This window comes from Gordionus sp. m RMFG-2023, chromosome 1 (assembly GCF_954871325.1).
Source record: "Gordionus sp. m RMFG-2023 chromosome 1, tfGorSpeb1-WG-v2, whole genome shotgun sequence".
Classification (NCBI taxonomy): domain Eukaryota; kingdom Metazoa; phylum Nematomorpha; class Gordioida; order Chordodea; family Parachordodidae; genus Gordionus; species Gordionus sp. m RMFG-2023.
This window is the reverse complement of record NC_088775.1, coordinates 26688020-26710984: the sequence shown is the minus strand read 5'-3', so window position 1 is coordinate 26710984 and position 22965 is coordinate 26688020. Positions and strand designations below refer to the sequence as shown.

General features: G+C 27.2%; 1 protein-coding gene across 1 annotated transcript in view; it reads right to left on the bottom strand.

Annotated features, from left to right (window-relative positions):
• Window positions 1-2419: 2419 nt before the first annotated feature.
• The window catches only part of LOC135922764 (uncharacterized), a 41405-nt gene continuing 20859 nt past the window's right edge, over window positions 2420-22965 (bottom strand). The window contains exons 6-14 of the mRNA XM_065457222.1: window positions 20211-20372; window positions 19676-19855; window positions 18546-18657; window positions 12446-12495; window positions 10694-10981; window positions 10205-10408; window positions 8673-8915; window positions 3690-3818; window positions 2420-3112 (exon numbers count right to left, since the gene is read on the bottom strand). Coding sequence (XP_065313294.1) covers window positions 2735-3112; window positions 3690-3818; window positions 8673-8915; window positions 10205-10408; window positions 10694-10981; window positions 12446-12495; window positions 18546-18657; window positions 19676-19855; window positions 20211-20372 — 1746 coding nt within the window. The 3' untranslated portion in view covers window positions 2420-2734. The remainder of the gene's footprint in view (window positions 3113-3689; window positions 3819-8672; window positions 8916-10204; window positions 10409-10693; window positions 10982-12445; window positions 12496-18545; window positions 18658-19675; window positions 19856-20210; window positions 20373-22965) is intronic.

Below are 22965 nucleotides of genomic sequence, written 5' to 3'. Positions count from 1 at the left end.
ATAAAAATAGTACATGGCCAAAGGTTGTAGAACCAGGAGAGAGGGTTCATGTTGATTTTTTCGCATATGAAGGAAAGAAGTATATATTAAGTGTAGATGCGTTCTCCAAATGGGTAGAATTTGAAGAAATTCATGGGTTGACGGCGAATATTGTGATTAAACATTTTAAAAAAGTATGGTCGAAGTTTGGTATTCCGAAAACTGTGGTATCGGATGGTGGACCAGCTTTTATCGGTGAAGAATTCAAGAGATTCTGTTAAAAAACGGGTGTATATCATGTGTTAACGCCACCATATCATCCCAGTTCCAATGGACAGGCGGAGCGGATGGTAGCGACGGTTAAAGGATGGTGGAAGAAAACCAAAAGTGGAAAAGGAGAAATGTGGGTGAAGCATTTGTATTATAATAATGCGATGGGTAATGATGGTTTGTCTCCGGCAGAAAAAATGATAGGCCGGAAGGTAAGAATGTTTTTGGATATGATAATACCCAGTAAAGCTGAGGTAGTTGTAGAGGATATTGATAGAAGGGAATTGGAATATACTGTAGGACAGTTAGTATGGATTAGATTATATGGAAGTACTAAAAAATGGGAGTAATAGAAAATTTGGGAAACTAGGGTAAAATTTGATGATAATAGTGAAGGTGTCAGGCACAGGGATCAGTTATGGAAGAGAGTGCAAAGAAATGGTTGAAAGAGGCAATTGTAAAAAAAGAAAATATTTAAGGATAGTTTTTGGTTAATAAAGATGTAGATTTCAGTGGTTTCAATGGTGTAAATAATCCTGTAATCAAGAAGCAACCACTACCCACGTACATCGTATGTCCAACGTAAAAGAGGAACGACACTATGTTTGGAGGACAACAAGTTATGACGGATACTACGAAAATCGCCTAAAAGAAAGGAGGATGGCAACGTTAGAATAGACCTTCTAAAAACAATACTGGGATGATTATCAAGATCTGATTGAGTGTATGAAGTGATAAAGAAATACAGACATAAAAGTATTGTTTAAACAAAAAAATATGGGAATCATTTATTGAATGCTTATACGCTGATTAATTTTTTTTGCATAGTGATATAAAAAATATATATAATTTTGCCCAGGATTTTTGTTAAGGGGGCGTTTTGTAGTATTATGTGTATTTAAATTATTATTACAATAATGTCAAGGATATATTATATTTTTATATGAAAAAGAAATGATGTCAAAGATATATGGTATTTTTATATAAAAAAGAAATGATGTTAAAGATATATTGAATTTTTATATGAAAAAGAAATGATGTTAAAGATATATTGTATTTTTATATGAAAAAGAAATAAGGTCAAAGATATATTTGTATTTTATTTTAAAAAAAATAATGTTTTTACATGTGTAATTTTTAATTAATGTTTTTTTTCCCTTCGAAAATTGTTTTTAAAAAGAAAAGATTTTTGTTATGGAATATAGATTATATAAATAAAATTGTAAGTAGTATATAGTGTAATTAACCGAATCTATAATAATTAACTAGTCTAATAAGTTATAAGAAGTCTACAAAAGTAATAAGACCCATTTTTAAAATATTTAAAGGCGGAATCACGTGGTCGCCTACGATATGTTATATATCAACCCCCACCCCAACAGAACTACCTAGTAAGCTCCAGAAAAGTGGTCCTCGTTGTATTCGAACCCAGATCTATGCGATTGATGTTGTAGCCATTGCCCTTCATATATGATAAATAAATGACCTGTTTATATATTTTACTAAAAATACATGAATAACAAAACCAGCCTGACGGGAAAAATCATAAACCCCCTTAAAGCCTTCTAAAAATAATTTCTCAATAGGACGAATTAATTTAAATATATCGATATCATCCTGCAGATATTTTTTTTTAAAAAGAGAAAAGATCAATTATATTTGAGTATTATTTTAATAATTAAACGGGCGCCGTGTGATTAAAAAAAGCAAGAAAATACACCCCCCCCTGTGCCATAACAATCAAGATAGCCATGCTAGAAACTTTTAGCAGCCAGCAAATTAACATAAATGGTGCTCGTAATGGAAGTTGTCGTCGATCTTTGAATAATAAATAAGAGTATTCTTTTTTCTGAAAGAAAAAATATAATAAAAATTGCCCTTGTTTTCAATAATTTTACTTACCCTGACTATTATTCTCACCAGGGTTTACCAAAAGTGGGCGGTTGCTATGCTATGCTATTATTTATTTATCATATATATCAAGTATTTATTCTGGATAATGTTTATAAATGATATGTGTGCAATAATAATATAGAATAGTAATAATAAACATAATTTTTTTGAATTTATCTTTTGATAGGTTGTAATCAATTAAAAATACTATGTTTAGCATATCAACAAATTTAAAAAAAAATTATTTAACAAATTATGTAAAAGTATAAAGAAAAAACAAATGAATTGCAATGGTTAATTTAACAAATATATATAGTAATATATGTGAATATTTTCTTAAATAACTTAATTTTAAGGTTTAATATAAAATGTGTTTTGATTGTTCTACAATAATAATAAAAGAGAATGGAAGGGAGGTTGTAGTAAAATTGTAAAAAACAGTCACAAAATAATAAATGAAATGCCTTATTAAAATTATCGAGGTCATTTTGTATGGTGGCGACTGACGGACGATATCACATATTAATATAAAAGCGAATATCATGAGATTCGTGAATAAAAACACGGTGTGGAACGCGTTTTCAATCGGTCACTAATGTTTGACCCTACGAGGTGGTTTAAAGGCGGTGTTAAAGGAAGAGGAGTTAATGTTAAAGCATGATTTGTTTTGCGCGACATTTTCTGCTGGTAGTTTTTTTAGGGGATTCAGATGTGATTGCAATTCACCGGATGTGTCGACATCCGCCAATTTAGGTTTCTTGTTAAAATTGGGGAGAATACGATTAGATTTGTAAAAATCTTCCCCTATATCGTCTTGAAAACTAAAAAAGCTAGATTTTTCGTTATTGCTATCGGTACGGGGCAATCTCGATATATTAGAGGTTGATACTGGACCCCCGAATTTTCTTTTACTATTGTGGTTCAAATTGTTGAAAGGAGTCGAAACGTCGGTAGGTAAAAAATGCTTAAGCTTTTAAAAATATATATTCGTATGAGATTACAATTTTAAAAAAAAACTATAATATTTTATAGGTATTCGATATTCAATCGAATAGTAAATTATTTTTTGTTTGAATAAGGATTATTCAACTCAAATATCCCAAATATTTGAAAAATAATTCGAATCAAATTATAATGGAATAAATATTAATGTTTTTAAATATAATTATATAGATTTGACATTTGTATAGCTTTTAATCTGACAGGTGATGTGATTAACAAGGTATATCAACTACATGTCTTTTTTCAGTTGGAACCAATCTGCTGTCAAAAAATCGCATGTCTTATGAAGAAGAACTTAATTTTAATTTGGCTTGGCATTATAAACTAAAATTAATACGAATTTATCGTTATAATAATAATTTTTTTTGGTTAAAATTAGATGTGAAAAAAAAATTCTCATATTTTAGGCATATATATTTTTTAAAAAAAAATTATTCGAATCGAATACATATAGTAAATTTTTCATTCGCACGAATATGTAAACAAATGCGGATAATTAATTATTCGTTTTCGAATCGTTTTAGAATAGTTGAAAAAAAACTTACCTCATAAAATTTCAAATCGGCCATATTGCTCTTCATATTTGGAGAGCTGTATATTTTTCTGGTTGTTAAATATTCGGATAAAATTTCCGTCGCACATTTCAGGAATTTTCTTTCACACCAAAAATTCTCCTAAATTAAAATTATGAGAGTATTAATTTAAAAAAAAAATTAATTAATGTTGGATTTTAATTAAATTAATAAGGGAACCCGAGGTTAGAAGTTTGAATCCGAATAAAATTTATTAACCAGAACCAGAGTTACCATTTTAAAATAGGAACACATTTTTAATCCAGGTTCTAAACAGTGATATATTTAAGGTACAAAAAATATTTAAAATTATTCGTTTGAGGTAACTCAATATTTTTCAGGGGGTTCTCAAGTTTTAACCTCTATGCGTCCTCTTCCGACGTGAATGCCTGAACTAACCCTCCTCCCTTCCACAGGGATTTCAATGAAGCAATTGATTCGTATCCTACAGAATGTGTATTTAGTTATGTTAAAAAGGTGGATAACGCCTATTCTTAGAACGGCGAAATCTAGATTTTGACCAAAAAATATAACCAATCAGACTAGATATTTTGCCAAAAGAGAACCAAACCTTTCTGCCACCTTATATACGCGTGAGATTTAGGTAATAATATTTTTTAAACTGTTTTTAAAAAAGAAAAAAAATAGTTTCAGCCATAATGAGTTATTTAGTTATATAAGAAGGTACCTTACCTATTTAAAAAAATTATTATTTTACTTTCTAAATAAAAATCTAAATAACTAAAAAGAGGGCTGAGTTAATTAAATCCAATTTGATTAATCGCGATTTTCAAATAATATCAGAGATTTAAATACAATTTTATTTACTAAATTTGATCAAAATACTTATATAGTGACAGATTAAAAAAATTTGAAAGAAAACTAATTCTAAACACCTTAAATGTACTCCAAATATTGAAAATACTCATTCTATTGAAGCGGATGATTATGTAAATAATTTTTATACTATAATTTTATCCTGTTCACCATGATTCATTTTTTTTTAAATCGAATAATTATTTCATCTGAAAACATCATTTTTATTAAACGGGTCAGATTAGTGTTGTGACGGCTCATTTTGAGCCGATTTTTTAAAACGGCTAACTCAATAGCAAGAAAATTATGCCTAAGCCTCGAGATTTCGATAATATATGTCTAACTCTTTGTTCCTTCTATGAGCAAAATCTTCAGGCTTGCGTAATATTTTTCTGGATGGAATATTGAGTTAGCCGTTTTTAAAAATCGGCAAAACGAGCAGTTTAACAACACTAGGTCAGATGTAGTTTAATATTTTACCAAGATAAATAAGAGATTGGTGTGAAGGTATAGCCACGTTTTGTTGTCACTTTGGTGTCATTGGCTGTTAAATTTGAAATATATCTTGGGTTTAGAAGAGTATAAAAAATGTGCCAGGGAAAGTATTATAATTAGTGCTGTAAACATTTCTAAAAATATCGAACGCGTTCACGTTCAAGTTCATTTTCAAAAAAAAGTAACGCGTTCATGTTCATAAAATCTTTCAAAATTTTATGATAAATTTTTTTTAAATTTAATTTAATATAAATAAACTTATATTTTTAAATACAATATATTTTAGCCATGTTAAAAAATAATATAGTTTTATTTTGATAATATAATTATAAATAAAATATAATAATATAATATAGCGAATAAAAAGATATTTTTATTTATAAAAAATTTTTATTATTAAATTTTAATAACAATTGTTTTCAAAATATTTATCTGATAGACAGGAACACTTGGCAGTTAATATGACATTAGCCTAAAAACACGCTCTACAGGGGCAGATGAGGGGATTGCGGTATTATACTTAATAAACAGCTCTTTTAACGTGGAGAATTAATTAGAAACATTTATTGTTTTGTTATTTGCAAATCCATTCTCCTCTCGACAAAAAAAAGGATATCTCGAAATTAACAGTTCTCTAGGGTTTTCAAAGCATTTTTTTTCAATAACGCTATAAGTTTATTTTTAATATGTTCGTTCTGTGGAAGTTTTATTCATGGCCATTGAAGTTTGAATGCTGGATGTATAATTGCAGAAAGAACATATTGATCCTTATATATATGTTCAAATCTTTAAAAAAATAAAATATATGTAATAATTGAGAGTGATAGGTTTAATACCTTTTATTAATCCCATTTAATACGGCGTCTATCAATGGTTGACCATATTTAAGGCCACTAATTTTTTTAATTTTAAAATAATTATCGCTATTGTTGGGGTCAAATATCCCAAATTCTTTATTTCTTCAAATTTAATGATTTAACTTAGTTATATCATATAAAATCAAAAAATTAATATTAAAATCAAATGTCGTTTTAAATTGGAACCTGAAGATTTTGACAATAATACTTTTTGGCCACATTTTACACTTGGTAAGCATTTATTAGTTCCTTCAATATAGGATGTTAATGTAAAACATTTATCATATTTGGCCATAGTAATGATGATTCATCTGATTTTGGATTTTTAGAATCAGATGATGAGGATTAAATAATAATATCCATGCTTATGCTAATCTATTAAATTAAAATATAAACAATATGCTTATTTTTTGCATAATATTTTGGAATAAAAAAATGATTTAAAGTCAGAAAAAAATGGTTAAATAAAACTTTTTATAATAAATTTTAAAACTAACCTCAAATAGAGAGAAGGAGGGCTCTAAAAATATTTGATTCTGGAAACAATTGTCATAAAACTCATAATCAAGATTTTAATAAATTAAATAATTATTGAATGAACATATTACTTTAGCATTTTAAATTGGATTAATGTATCAGGGCATCCAATTGTAACAGTATCTTAAATTTTTTAATAAAACAGCATTATTTTATTAGCCAAAAAAATTTCAAATTTGGTTTAACGGTTTTATTTGAATTTAGGGATTTTCACAATACTATTAGTTTTAGAAAATATTGAATGATCCTCTTCCCGACTAAGGCCTCATTAATAGTTAACATGGTTTGTTCAAGCGGTGCGGTATTTAACCCTATCAAAGTCACAGCTGATTCTTCACAGTGATAATAATTTTTGAAATATACGTCGCAAGATATGTTTCAAATTTTATCATAGTTGTTTTCATCGCTTCGCTCTTATATTTATAAGTTATTGCTTGGCTTGATTTTATAAATAAGACATCGTTAACTAACGCATCACTAGACAAAACTGGCGTAATTGATATCGAAGTTAGATTTGTTAAAAAAACAATATGCTCGTACCAACGAATTTTTGATCTATAGTCGGCTTTTTGTTTGACAAAATATCAAATTAGCTTATGGTAACAATATATTTTTTTTCAACATTCCTGCCAGATCTAAAGATATTAATTGCAAGATATGTTTCAAATTTTATCATAGTTGTTTTCATCGCTTCGCTCTTATATTTATAAATTATTGCTTGGCTTGATTTTATAAATAACACATTGTTAACTAACGCATCACTAGACAAAACTGGCGTAATTGATATCGAAGTTAGATTTGTTAAAAAATTTTTGATCTATAGTTGGCTTTTTGTTAGACAAAATATCAAATTAGCTTATGGTATCAATATATTTTTTTTCAACATTCCTGACCAGATCTAAAGATATTAATTGCAAGATATGTTTCAAATTTTATCATAGTTGTTTTCATCGCTTCGCTCTTATATTTATAAATTATTGCTTGGCTTGATTTTATAAATAACACATTGTTAACTAACGCATCACTAGACAAAACTGGCGTAATTGATATCGAAGTTAGATTTGTTAAAAAAACAATATGCACGTACCATAGAGAAGTTAGATTTGTTAAAAAAACAATATGCACGTACCATAGAATTTTTGATCTATAGTCGGCTTTTTGTTTGACAAAATATCAAATTAGCTTATGGTATCAATATATTTTTTTTCAACATTCCTGACCAGATCTAAAGATATTAATTGCAAGATATGTTTCAAATTTTATCATAGTTGTTTTCATCGCTTCGCTCTTATATTTATAAATTATTGCTTGGCTTGATTTTATAAATAACACATTGTTAACTAACGCATCACTAGACAAAACTGGCGTAATTGATATCGAAGTTAGATTTGTTAAAAAAAACAATATGCACGTACCATCGAATTTTTGATCTATAGTCGGCTTTTTGTTTGACAAAATATCAAATTAGCTTATGGTATATATATTTTTTTTCAACATTTCTGACCAGATCTGAAGATATTAATTGCAAGTTAATATTATGCTGAGGTAAAAAAAATTGTAATATTTTTCAATCTAAATCATTACTCATAAAATATTAGTATTTGATTAAAATTGTGATTTAAATTTTAAAAAATTAATTTATTTCAATCTAAATCATTACTCATAAAATATTAGTATTTGATTAAAATTGTGATTTAAATTTTAAAAAATTAATTTATTTTGTTTTTTTTTAAATAAATCATGGAGTTTTGTTTTTTTGAATTTTACCAATCCTAACTAAAAAACATATGGCTGCCGCAATTTCAAATTTTTTTTTTATATATAAGTAAATTATAATATATTAAATTTAAATAAATTCGGATAATAAAACACATGGAGCTTTCTGGTTCAGAAGCTAAAAAATTACCTAATTTTTATTTTTAGCCTAATTATTTTTTTAACTTATCTGAACTAGGTCATTTTTCGTTTTTCACGTTGATATCTCAGGAGATTAGTATTACGAGGAATTTTGGATTCGCTGCCTTTTAATGATGTTCTATCAGTAAAATATATTCTTTTTATCAAAATTAAAAGGTCGAGCTGTAAAGTTTATCGATTTGATATGAATTATTACTCAGTACTGGATGCAACCCTAAAAATAATTCAAACTCAAAAATTTTATTTTTTCAGCTCCACTTCTCAATAGTACTCATAAATTACATTTCAGAGTGCAAATCAATAGTCATCGATGAAAACAATGAAAACAAAATACCTGAATCCATTTTTCGAATTTGCCCATCTCACATTTCATGTGATTTGCGTTGGGGCATTTGTTGAACTGGCAGAAATTGTTGACGCTTGTGAAGGTAATCATGGAATCAGTGAATTGCGCGCTACTGCACAATTTTTGCCGCTTCTGAGTGGACGAACAGACTAGACTAGACGAGTACATGAGGTAAAGATTGGAGCAAGCCACGGTGTTGCCTATGCGCAACATATCGGATAAACCCATGTCCTATATCATTATTATTTGTAATTTTGAAAATAGTGTTATTAAACAAGGAATCAAAGATAAATACATTTTCTTGGTAGAGATGTCCGGATTGTAAGTTCTCCTGGAAAAAAATTTACAATTTTTTTTCGAATTTTATGTGATTTGAAAGTCCTTCCGAAAAATTAAATTAAAAGATCATGTATATTTTTTTAAAATTCTTCTATACTATTTTTACGATTTTTAGATAATCGAAAATTTCACCTTTCCATATACCAGCCATCTCCTTAAGTATGTATTTTATCTATCTTTTTTAAAAAATATATTATTTATTTCATTTTCAAATTACAATCAAAAAAAATTGAAAACTTTCTAAAAGGTGATAAAGATGATCAAAAAATTAATCTAAAGTTAAGTATTATGTTAATATTCGCTTTGAGTTTAAATGACAATCTTCAAACAAGGCAAGAGGGATATGAACTTTTATACATAATAACCAGGCAAATTTTATGTGTTCAGTTTAACTAAGTATTCTATTCTTCTGGGTCAGTTACCAATTCAACAAAACGAAATCGATTTTATGGATAAGGTAACCTGAAAATTATTTTAAAAAAATAATCGCGAATCATCTGATAGGGCTTTAAATGAATTGTTTATTCAAGGAACATGCCAATTAGAGAGCGGAAAAATGCAAATATTGTAAGTGGGGTAAATCATCCAGCTTTCTCTGATGAGAAATATTCGATATTTTTTTTTGTATATATTTACAAAGCTAGATTATATCATTCGAATTGCGTTTTTGTAAAAATATAATAAACCATGGATATTAATTAATTAAATTAAGCATTATATATTTAAGATGTCACAGGGTAAGTTTTATAAAATGATAATAAAATTATCTGATTGTCATAATATACACAATTTCCAGGAATAAATAAACATTTGGTAAAAAAAATAAATTTTCTACAATAAAATTAATATTATAAAAATGCTATATTTTTGATAATAGCAATTTTAAAAAAAAACCTAAGTAATCGTGTGATTCCTTTGAATTTTACCACGTTTAATACAAAATATTTTTGACCCTTCCCTGAAATCCCTGCGTGCTTAACCATTATTAACCCGTTCGATAATTAGATATGGTAATACATTCTTGCCAACTATCTTATCACGTGATATTCAGGGTGTTTTTGATAGATTAGGTTTTTTTTTAAATTGCCAGTTCAGCTCCCTTGACAAATCTTAGATGATATTACATAAAAAAGTAAATTTGGATTAGGATTTTTATTTTAAAACTTATAAAAATAGTGAACTTTGAATGAAGCCCATTTGTCGAGGAATTTGAGCGACACAAAATGCATGTCCCTACAAACCAAGTACACAAAAGTCAGATGGGAACCGTTGATTAAAAAATCCGATTGGTTGATGTGAACCACCATGCCTATCACGTCAATCTCTAGGTGATATCTGTCGAGTTTTTGATTAACGTTTATTTTGGTCGATGTGGGATCGTAAACCTTTTAAAATTCGAGAAAATACAAAAACACTTTCTAAATTGATAAAACAAATACTTTATAATATTGATAACACAAAAAATTTTCTATAATATTGTAGGCATTACGATATGATCAAATAATATCGTTATTAAATTACTACCAATTATAATAGGCCGAACTATTTTATATAAACTATAGCTCTTCCTAATTTCCAATTTTTTTCAAAATTCTTTAAAAATTACGAAATTTAGACTTTAAAAAAAAATCTGGAAATAAAAATCAGATAAGTGAATCTCATAAAATAACCGAGTTGGACAGTATATCGACTATCATTTCATCCTCCTCGCAATGGCCCGTGCTTTTGCGATCCCATTCGAAAACTGAACTAGCGTTCGCCGCGAGCTGAAAATTACCTACCATCGCAGTTTCGTGGACTGGTAAGGATCGGACAGTCAGGTTAAAAGCAGTCAGAGTTCTGATGGTCACGGCCGTCAACGCTTCCAATATACTAGAGTCGTAAATGGCGAGTAAGAAGGAGCGGGTCACGTGAGGGTTAGTACCAATGTCAACGCAAGAGATGTCCGTGACTCTAAACTTTTATTCATTTATTGACGAGTAGTTATATAGAATTGTGGTTTGAGCAATATGGCGGAAAAAAAGAAAATTATTAATATGAATACAATTTAGGTTGACGAAGAAGAATACAACTCTAATATTTATATATATTATTAAATTTATTATACGAAGTTTATTTGTTAAACATTTAAATCGAACTGTATCTCGCTAATTTTTAAAAATATTGGTCAAGTCCATGAGTGCGATAAACCGAACCGTTGTTATTTCCATTAGTTATAGCTCCAATTTCATAAATTTTAATCGCCTTATTTTTAAAAAAACTTCGTGCCCAATTAACGGGTTAGCACTAGAGTAATAAACTCTGCATCGTATTTTTTTAGGTCCAACCTGATCAGAGAAAAATTTTTAAATAATTTGTCTAACTGATCCGACCAATCAGATTTCAGTCAGATTAGACTCGGGTCGATCCTGTACAGGGCTCTAAAAGTAACTAAGCTCTGTAAGTAGGGCTCGGGCCAATGACTTAATATTACCTATGATGATTCATTGATTTAAATATTTATCAATATAAATCAGCTGGTGGCACGCTATTTTAGTTCGCCCATATAAACAATTTACTTAAGAATTTTACGAAAACTCTTCTTTTTTTAAAAAAAATCCGCTCAATAATAAAAAATTATAAGGGAAACCAAAAATGGCATGTCGTCAGCTGATTTGTACTCAATGACGCTTCAAAAAGACATTTTAATGAACAAATCTTCTTTTGGGTATGTTGTTATTTTTTATATTCGAAACAGCTTATTTATTTATTTTCATTAAATTCTCGCAAGTTTATGAAATTAAAAAAAATTGTTTTCATTTATTATTTTTTCAATTAAAATTTTGCCGAACCCGGACCCAAAATGAATAAAATTGGGAAGGGACTTGATTCAAAGAAAATTGAATTTGTAAAAATCTTAATGTTTTGATTCTGGTTTAAGCAATTAAATTTTAATTTCACTTTCGGCCATGCCCAAAATCTTTTTTAAAAAATTCTAAAAGTTTTAAAACTTTCTTAAATTTTGATTTTAACAAATTTTCTAATTATATTTTGCATTATATTATTTTTTTTGTAAAGAGGTGGACGAGCCCTGATTAATCAAGTTTTGCCTAAAATATATTACTTATTTTTAAAGTTCAATTTTTTTGTTCAAGAGAGCAAAACAAAATGTTGAAGATCACAAAATTGAGGATTTTTTGTGAATGAAAGATTTTTAATGCATAAAAATCACATTACAAAATTTTTTTATATAGAAATTTAAAATTTTAGGTAAAATTTGATCTAAAATTTTAGGTAAAATTTGATCTAAAATTTTGTTTGAGCATTCTCAAAAAAGTCTTCATAAATCAAATATCTTTGAAGATTTTATATTTTGAAAAGCTTATCAAACTATTGCTTGATTTTAATCTTTCATTATATAATATCAAATATTTTTTTTATACTTTCAACACACGAGTAATCTTGACTAGCTCAGGGTGAATAGAGGAAGAATCTAAAAAATTACGAAAAAATAATTTGAGGCGAATTATTTAACTAGGAGATAGGTTAATATTTGTCTTATTGAATTGTTTATTTCCTTTATTAGTAAAACCCATATCTTTTATTTCGGTATTAAATATATTTATATATATTCCTAGCCCTCCTTTCATCTATGATAGAATTTATTTATCACAAATGCCGATTAACCAATTAACCAGATAACGTATAATCCGTTAAATCCAGGAACCGGAAATTACAAAAGCGGAAGTATTTTAGGGGGGTTTTATTTAATCGCTTTAATAGCGAGCACTAGAATCAGAACCACAATTTTTTTTAATATTCAGAACCTTTGGTCAAGGTTTCAGACTTTGAATAGCAGAGCTTTAAACCTGAATTCAGGCTCAAGAATGTTAAAATCTATTTAGCGAAAATTTTGATGAAATAAAACTGGATCTAAAGTTTAAACAAATAAAAATGGGTCCGAGCCCGCCCGGATCTGAGAATACCCCGGTTCTGGGTTTTCCGTGAATAAGTCCCTATAGGCGGTCAGGAATTTCTATTTGGGAAGGGGGGGAGGGAATATAATTTTTTTGGAACATTTAAAATTAATTAGAACCAAACATATATTAAAAAATGACAAATTCGAACACAAATAATAAAATATTGCAAAATATAAATATAAAAAATTTCATAGCTCTCTAAAATATGATGATTTAAAAACTTAATCAAAATACCTTTCATAAATGAAAATTAATCATCTTAATTGAGCCAATTTTTCAATTATTTTGTAAATGAGAATTTAAATCTATATGTATATTGTCCATCGAATTGGATGTAATATCGTTCAACCACATATATGCATTTGGTTGATTCCGAAGGAAGATATGGCCTTAATTGAATATATCAGAGACCTGCAGAGGTATCATTTGCATGGCCCGGCCCGGATTTTTTTTTAAAAAAAATTTTAGGGCCTGGCCCGGGTTTAATAATTTTAGACCCGGTCCGTATTCGACCTTGTGTATACAAAAAGTCACCTAATTTTACCGTTTTTTCAGAGAGTATTATCATTTAATAAGCATATTACACATTTTATCTTTTTTATTTTAAACAGATATTTAGTATACAATTCTATAATATATTTGTGTAAATAATATTTTAAGAATATAATATATTGTATTTATGATAATTTTAATTTGTATTTAAAAAATGCATGGTAAAGCTAATATTTTGAGAATATATACTATATATTGTATTAAAAAAAATAAAACTAACTGATATTTATAAAAATGGAAGTAAATAATATTTTAAAAATATACTATATTATATATTGCATTTATAAAAATAAAACTAATATTTATAAAAGTGGAAATAAATAATATTTTGAGAATATAATATATTGTATTTACTATTTATAAAGTGAAAATAAATTTCTATTTAAAAAAATGCATGTATGTAAATAGTATTTTGAGAATATAATCTATTTGCACAATATAATATAATATAATTTATTTAATAATATAATATAAATTTAACAGAAAATAAATCATATTGTAAAAAAAAATGAATTGGATTTAAAAAAATTTCAGGACTCAGGGTAAAAATAACAAATGCAATAAATATTTGACAGTTTGTAAAGCAAAAAACCAGCATGAATGACGAACCTATATTTAAGAAAGATATAAAAAATCAAATTATCATGAAGAAAGAGAAGCATATTTACCTTTTTAGGAAGATTACTTCGTCTTTCTTCAAGAATTCTCCCAGTAGTGGAAAAATTCCGCTCACAGATTGCGCTTGATGGAGGAATTGCCAATATCCGTTTTGCCAAAATTGGCTTTGATGAGCCGCCCACCGCAAATTCTTTAACTTAAATGTTTCATCTATTTTTACATTTAAGTAATTATTAAATTCATCATCGGGTATTGACATATTATCAGAATTACCATCCCTCATTTGTAGTAAAACGATTGAGTTTGTTTAACAACAGTCATAATTCCACTGTTCGATGGTAATTCTTTAACTCTAAGCCTCTTATAATTTAATATAGTCTTTTACATGTTTTCCGTCATCTTGCAATCTGTCCCTGACAACATACGTAATTGCCTGAATTTGGGACAGATAAAAAGTGAGATAAAATTATACATGTAAAACAAATTTTTCAATTAAAAAATGCTTTATATTAAGTAGAATCAATTTTATCTTTCTTTTATCGCTTTGAGAGGTATTACAAACTTTACCAATTTAAAAAGAGTGCAAAAGTCCGACTGTTACTCAACAATAGCTTTTAAAAATTTCCAGGAATATTGACAAGATCCTCAAGAATCGAAAAGTCTATAATATAATACTTTTCCGATTCCTCATGTTCCTAAATAACTTTTATAATTTTTACATTTTGTGAATAAACACTATTGAGCATATTGTATTTAGAGTTCCAGCAACTTCTATACCTTGATAAAGGGCTTTTAAATGCCCCACTAATATTTTAAATTATCTATTGTTGATTTTACTAATGGGGCATTACTATCCAATTTATTGTTAAATGAATATGAATTTCATAAAACTGTGTATAATAAATGACAACAATTTAATCTTTCATTTAATTCCAATGCTTTTATCATATTTTACCTTGGTTTGTAACAAATATTATATTTCTAAAATCGTTTGTGTCAAAATTAAAATTGTGGAAATTCTTTAATAGTTCATCCATAACCTTTAATAGTCTTTGACACCTCTTTAAATTTAGTAGTAAATAGATTTCACTTCACTATCTTTCAATCATCTAATATATAGTGCATGTTAACTGTTATAAAAGAGTTCTTTTTACGGTCATCGCACCATATATCAGTGTAAGCAGCCATAAATCGATTTTTGAATATGGGCAATGTCAACCAAAATTTTTCGAATTTTATTACATTTTTCTTTAAGGTGGTGTGATACAGTGGTGGGATGTGAAATCAATGATTTGGCATCTATTTTACCATACTTTGCCCCAACATCGACTAGAGCCTGGCTGAACTCAATGAATTCATTACCGCTATCATTTCAAAGGGCCTAATATCTTTTGCGCAAAGAGTTAAGGAATGATCTATAAATTTTTATTTTAAATATTTTAGATTACATTTTAATGTGTTTTCTAGGTGTAAAAATATTTTATCAATTTTCATGGATTTACCATCACATTTATGTCTTCTTAAATGAGATGCCATGATTATAATTATAGGATAATAAATTTGAACAATTTATGCATTGCACATAGCCAATATTTTTTCTTATTTTCGTCATTAATGATATTAAATTTGGACCTAATATCTGATTTTAAACTATTTGGTTTAAATGTATATATTATCTTTAATTTAATTTATTTTATCATTGGTATTCATTCTTGGTGTGATATTTTAAGAATTGCACCTATGTAAATATTATAAAGAATAAATAATTTAAATATTATATTATGGTATATTTGATTTGCACCTAATATAAATTTTTACAATTATTACTTGTATATATATAATAATTTGAATATTTGCAAACATATAAATTTATTTATTCCACCATGACAGTAAAACTATAATTATATTATGTAATCGATGCGAGTGTTAGGATTATATTCATCATAAATATATATATAATTTATTATAACCATATCTAATTGACGAATATAATTATTCATAATGTATAAATAGTATATTACAATATATTCCTACATTACTATATTTCCCCTTCATTAATGGGAAAGTTTCCAAAATATTTCTTCATTTAATATATTTGGTAATTTCATTCGGACAAATATTCAACTTCTTTAACAGCTGATTTCAGAGCTTTGTTACAGATTTATATTTGCTCCTTACATTTTATTGACGCTGCCCAACTTGTTTGAATAATTGTACATAATGTAATATAAATTGGCAATTAGTAATTTTCTAAAATCATGCCTTAGCAAAATTATTATATATATTTATATATTAAGATCCAATCAAATTAATAATGAGAAAAATTCTTTTATTTTTACTTTTCAATATGAAATTCTAATATTTTAATATGAAAATCTATATTTTGATATAAAATTATAATTAAATCAATGCCTTGATGACAAATATATTTTTTAATAAATTGTAACCTAATTAGATTGATAAACATGCTTTAAATACATATTAGTTAACTAAATCAATATATTTATTCATCAATAACATTTTAAAGTATTTGATCGTATTTGACCAGATCAAATACTCCGGTCAATTGACCTACTTGCCAACCCTGCCTAGAGGCATCCACGACTTAAAATATCTTGCCCTGGTTCAGGCCCGACCTAAAATATCTTGCCCAAGTTCAAACCCGACCCCGGGTATATTTTAAAAAAATTTTCAGACCCGGCCCGGGTATTTAAAAAAAATTTTAGGTCAGGCCTGGATATATATTTTTTTAAATTTTTAGGCCCAGCCCTGGTATATTTTAAAAAACCAAAATAGGGCCTGGCCCGTGTACCCAGGCCGGGCTTATGGCTGGGTATGTAGGTCTCTGGTATAGTCAAGGTAGACATGCAAGGCATGCATCGACCCTGCTAATTTATCATCAGATTATGGCGTAGTTTAACTTATGCACCTTGGCTTTTAGATGTTAATTGAGACTTCACATGCTTCTCTTCATTTCCAAAAATGTAAATTCTGAACTGGTTATCATAGCAGAGAAAATAAATATATTCTAAATTAACAAATTATGTTTTTTTACCAATCGTTATCTCTTCCCTTGGACATATGTCAAGAAAAACTTTAATTTTATCAAAAATATAAGTGGCAAAATAAAAGCCTTTACATCAGAACACAGGAAATTTTATTTTTTAAAACAACAAATTCAAATTACAATTTTAAAATATAATCATCCGTATTTTGGGGGGAATTTGTAGCCCAATTCAGTTTTTATAGAATGAGTGTTTTTATATTTATTATATTATAGTTTATGATTGGAATATATTTATATATCATATATATATAAATCTAATCCTTAAAAAAAATTTACACTTAGCATCTTACAATATTTGTTTGTTCTACTAAATTTAGTTATTATTTCTAAATATTAATATGGATGAGAATTAATTAAATTTAAAATTAACATCTCATATTTTTTTTATTGTATTTAATGTTGATAACATATAAAAATACCTAACCATAATAATTATATTGATCATTTGTTAAAATCTATGATCAGGGTTAAAATTGATAAAAACACACTAATAAATTCTTGTCCAAAACTGATTAAAGAACCATTTACCTTATTGGATGATTTAGCTTTAAAAAAATTATTAACTCCTGATATAATAAACAGGTCTTGGTGATAATTTTTTTATAAGTTCTGAAAATATGAAGAATTATTTTAATAGAATTGCAAGCAAATGCCTTGTTAATGTAAAAAAAATAATTTCTAAAAAATTAGATATTGCAACAAGGTATGACAGAGCAATTTTAGGTGTCAATATTCAATTTATATCTGATGGAAAAATACAATTTAGATCCATATGCATGAGAAAACTTACAGAAAAGCATATTTCGGAAAATATCAAAACGGTAATTTTGGTGATATTTAAAACATACAATATTGATATTAGTGATCTGCATCGGGGCTAATTTTTCAAGCCCGGCCCAAAATTTTTTTTAAAAAGTTTTGCCAGCCCGGCCCGAACCCGAAATTTTTTTTTAAAAAAATTAGCGACCCAGCCCAGCCCGAATTTATTTAAATATAGAAATTAATCTTTATGATTACTCAAAATAAAAGACATATGTTATATGTCGTTTAGTTTCAATAAATAAAATCAAATATTTTTATTTTACATAAAAAATTCAATATAAACTTGATAAATTTAGATATATTTAAAAAAATTTCCAAGGTCCGACCCGACCCGGCCCGAATTTTCACACATGTTTGTGGTCAAGGTAATTACGCGAAATAAAAGATACGGATTAATAAATCCCCCCAGACAATTTAAAATTATTTCAACAAATTAAACCAAAAATTATTTTATATACGATACAAAAAAAAAGAAAGATAGCTTTAAATTGATGCTGCTCTGACTTTTTCCCATATCCTCGTGAGAAGGATTTGAGCCATACTCAACGTTTGATCGCCTGTCAAAAGTTCTTTCATTATAACACGCGCTGATACCCTCCTTCGTTTTTTCTATGTACTATAGATATTTTAAAAAAAATTATTATATTAATTAAAAAATTGGGAACTCAATATAAATGAAAATGTTTCATTTATTGCTCGTATTTTCGATTTCCTTTAGAAGCATCTTAAAAAATACTGCCAGAATTATTCAAAATAATGAAATATGGTAAAATTATCAAAAATAAAAATCAGGGCTAGGCTAAAAAAATAGTGGTTTACTAATTCGGGCTGGGATATGGGATAGATACCCCAGCAAGTCCCTAATATATAATATTAATCTTTATTTATTAGCTTTGTATCTATTTCTTTAAACATATAAATTATTCAGAATCCCCTTAAACAAGACGTTTCAAATATTATAGTCCTTATAAAATCAATTTTCATATTTTATCTATTTTAAAAATAATAATTAACAAACAAAAACCATGAGGAAAAAAAATAGAAACAAAGAAAACAATAAAAGTTAAAAATAAATATTATGCTTCCATGTAAAGAGAAATATGATTCAAAGTAAAGTAGACAAGTAAGCAAGAAAAGTTGTAAATAAGGAAATGAATGCAAAATATTGTTATATTTTTTTATCGATTTTAAATTATAGTAGTTTAGTAATAAATAAATAGTTAATGTTATTTTTATATTTTTTTTTATCGATTTTTAATTGTAGCTAGTTTAGTAACAAATGAATAGTATTGTTTTTGTTAAAAATTATTATTATTGTTATTTTTAGATCATTTGTTATCATTATAAAAAGAGAAAAAAAGAAATAAAGATCATTATTTTAGTTTCAAAAGAAAAAAATTTTTGCGTGTAAGAAGAAAGAAAAAAGTAAGGTCAAGAAAAAAAAAATATAAGTAAGAAAAATATATAATTATATATTTAGAGTTTATCAGTAAAAAAAGAAAAACAGAAACCTAACAAAACTTGTTAGTGTCTGGTCAAACTTGTTACTTTCTTTCTTGAGTGTATGTTAATTAGAATTTCAACCATATTGTATAATATAAGTAAAATATATTCTATTAATATTTATGCCAAACTATGATGGGATATTTCTTGAGTACTATGAGTTTAAGGCGAGGCGCATTTCCACCGAAAGGGTTTAGTGAGGTTAAGGATACTTGTATGGGTCTTTGGGAGGGAAAGTATCCCAGTTTAGTGAACCAACGACACCTTCTAACGCTGTTGTAAGAGAGGAAAAGCTTGGTGTTTTCATAAGCCTTATTTTAAAAAAAATAATAAAATAAGAACAGGCGATAATTGTGATAAAATCAAAATTCCTTTTTTATTAAAAATTCCCTACATATACTTTATAAAACATAGCATACTAAAAGGAATAAATTAAGTATCATAAAAAGTGTGTTAAGCAGAATTTATACTAGAAAGCGTTATAAATTTTGGTATTATCTCTTTATCATTAGGGTGCTATCGCGCTAACTATTAATATTGCCCTAAAATTAGGATTATTATTAAACATTGAATAAATACATATTTAAGGGAAACCTTAGCTTGTTGTTAAAAATAAATGGAATATATAAAATATTATTAATCTTTTAGAAATATGTTCTAACCAACCTCCAATGGGATGTCCGGCTCGCAACCGCTAATAAATCTTGCCTGAGATACGCACAACTTATCTCCTAGTTTAATCTTGCTATCCTTGACGAGATCCATCAAGGGCTTATCTATCAGGCATTTTATGGGGTACCACCCATCGCATAATTCTAAGCATTTCGCCTAATTAATATAGTTTTAAAAAAAATTACCTTTTTTTAGTTTGGCTAAAGTAATTTTTGGATAAAAAACATCTGTGCATGAACTATCAATCAGTATTTTTAAGTTCTATCGCCATTTTTATTAATATCTTAATAGAGAACTGTAATGTATTTTTAGTAGTAATAAAATATCGAAATCTTTTGTAATGTATTTTTAGTAGTCAAGAATTCTTTTATTTTTTTATTTAGTATCCTTGAAATATTGTGTCCTAAGTATTTGGCATTTTGTTTGAAAAATTTACATTTTTCTATTTTTAGCTTGATTTCATTTTCATCTAGACATTTTAGTACCTTTTTTAAATTTGTTTCGTGTTTTTCTCTATTTTTCCCGGTTATTATAAACAAGCTACTCCTTAAAAACCTTTTAATAAATTCTCGATGGCTCGTTGAAATATTGCTGGAGAAGACGATATACCAAAAGATAATTTTGTATATTTAAATAATCCTCTATGCGTATTGATTACAAGCTTCAATTTGAAAATAGGCATCTGAGAGATTCAATATTGAAAATTCCTCTCCTTTTCCCAAATTGGCTAATAAATCTTGGATTCTTGGTATTGAATATGAATCAATATTAATATTTTGATTTATAGTTCTTTTAAAATCCCAGCAAATTCTTAATGCTTTATCTTTCTTTTGAACAATTACTATGGGTGATGCATAAAGTAAATGATTAATTTTCTCTATTACTCCTATTTTTAGCAATCTGTCTAAATCTTCTTCAACTTTATCTTTTAATGCGTATGGTACGGGACGTGATTTACAGAAAATTGGTTTCTCATTTTTCATATATATTTGTGCCTTAAAATCTTTCAAGCAGCCTAATTCTTTGGTAAATAATTGAGGAAATTCATTTTGTATATTAATATTATTTATTTGTATGGTCCTTTCAGGTAATTCAGTCATTTTGGGAAATTTAGTTATCCAATTTCTTCCAATTAGATTTTTGGTATATCTTTTTGTAATTATGAGAGGTAGTTCTAATGTTCACCCTTTATATTGTACTTTTATTACAGTCTGACCTAATAGTGGTATATTGGTTCCTGTATAGCTTTTAAGTTTTAGCATGCAATTTGTTAATTCAGGACGATTAAGTTTATTTTTCCAATCTTCGTTAATTATGCTTACCCCAGCTCCAGTATCTAATTTCATTCTGATATAGCTGTTGTTTATTAGGGGAATTATTGTCCAATAAAAATAATATTATTTGGGTACCCAAAATTCTGGATTATATTCGTTTGTTTAATTATTAATAAAATTCACTATTTCTTTTCTACAGACTCGAGCAATGTGCCCAATTTTGTTGCATTTATAACAAGTGGCATTCTTGAAAAGACAATTTACCCTTCTGTGGTTTCCGCCGCAGGAGTGGCATAAATTTGGTTTTTTGTAGCTCGCATTATAATTATTATATGATTTTGATTGTTTATCATTATTAACTTTTTTAATTTTATTTATATTATCATTATGTTCCTCTTCTAAATAATCGATTTTAGTTTCATCATTTTGTATTAATTTTGTATTTTTATTGCTGTTTCTACTGCAGTAGCTATCTGAATAGCTTTATTTATGTCTTTATCGTTTTCGGATAGTGATCTTTGTAAAATTTTTGGATTTTTTATTCCGAATATAAGTTTATCTCTTAATGCAGTATTTAAATATTCCCCAAAATCACAAGTAGTTGCTAATTTTAGTAGATTTTGTATATAGTCTATTAGTTTTTTATTTTGATGATTATATTAATAAAAATTATATCTCTCTACTATTATAATAGGTTTTGGATGAAGATGTTTGATTAAAATATTATGTATTTCTAATACCTCTTTGTTTCCCGAACTATCAGGTGCACATAAATTTATCAGTATTTTGTAAGTATCACACCCTATTGTTGCTAATAACAGAGATTTATCTTGTGATGATGTTAAACTTGGTTGTGTTTTTAAATTCTTGAAATAAGTTATACCAATTTTTGTAACACAGGTTTGAATCCGTTAGACTTTTTATAGACTGCGCCATTTTTGTAATGTATTTTTAGTAGTAATAAAATATCGAAATCTTTTGTTATGTATTTTTAGTATTCATAGAATTCTTTCATTTTTTTATTTAGTATCCAAAACAATGATCATCATATTATTCAAAGTAATATCAAATTATATAATAATAAAAAATAAACATTTTACAAAAAATAACAAAAACAACATACATATCAAGAACCATCTCATAACGGTTCAAAAAATTTTGGCAAAAAAAATTATCCCTGACACAAAATTCTGGGATATCGATTTCCATATATATTCTAATACATTCTTTGAATAATTCGTTGTTCTATGTCAACTTTCCAAGCTCTCGTTTTAGTGCACCACCTGTTGAGATTATTATAAGTCGTCAATCAAACAAATTAATATTATTATATGATCATTAAAGAGTTTTTGAAAATTTCGTGGAATGACAAGAACCTCCATCATGCTAGAAGGTTAAAATTGCTTATGTCTAATAAATGAATTAATAAGTCAACATCAGTACTTCTTTGAGGATATCCAAATGTTAACAGCGTC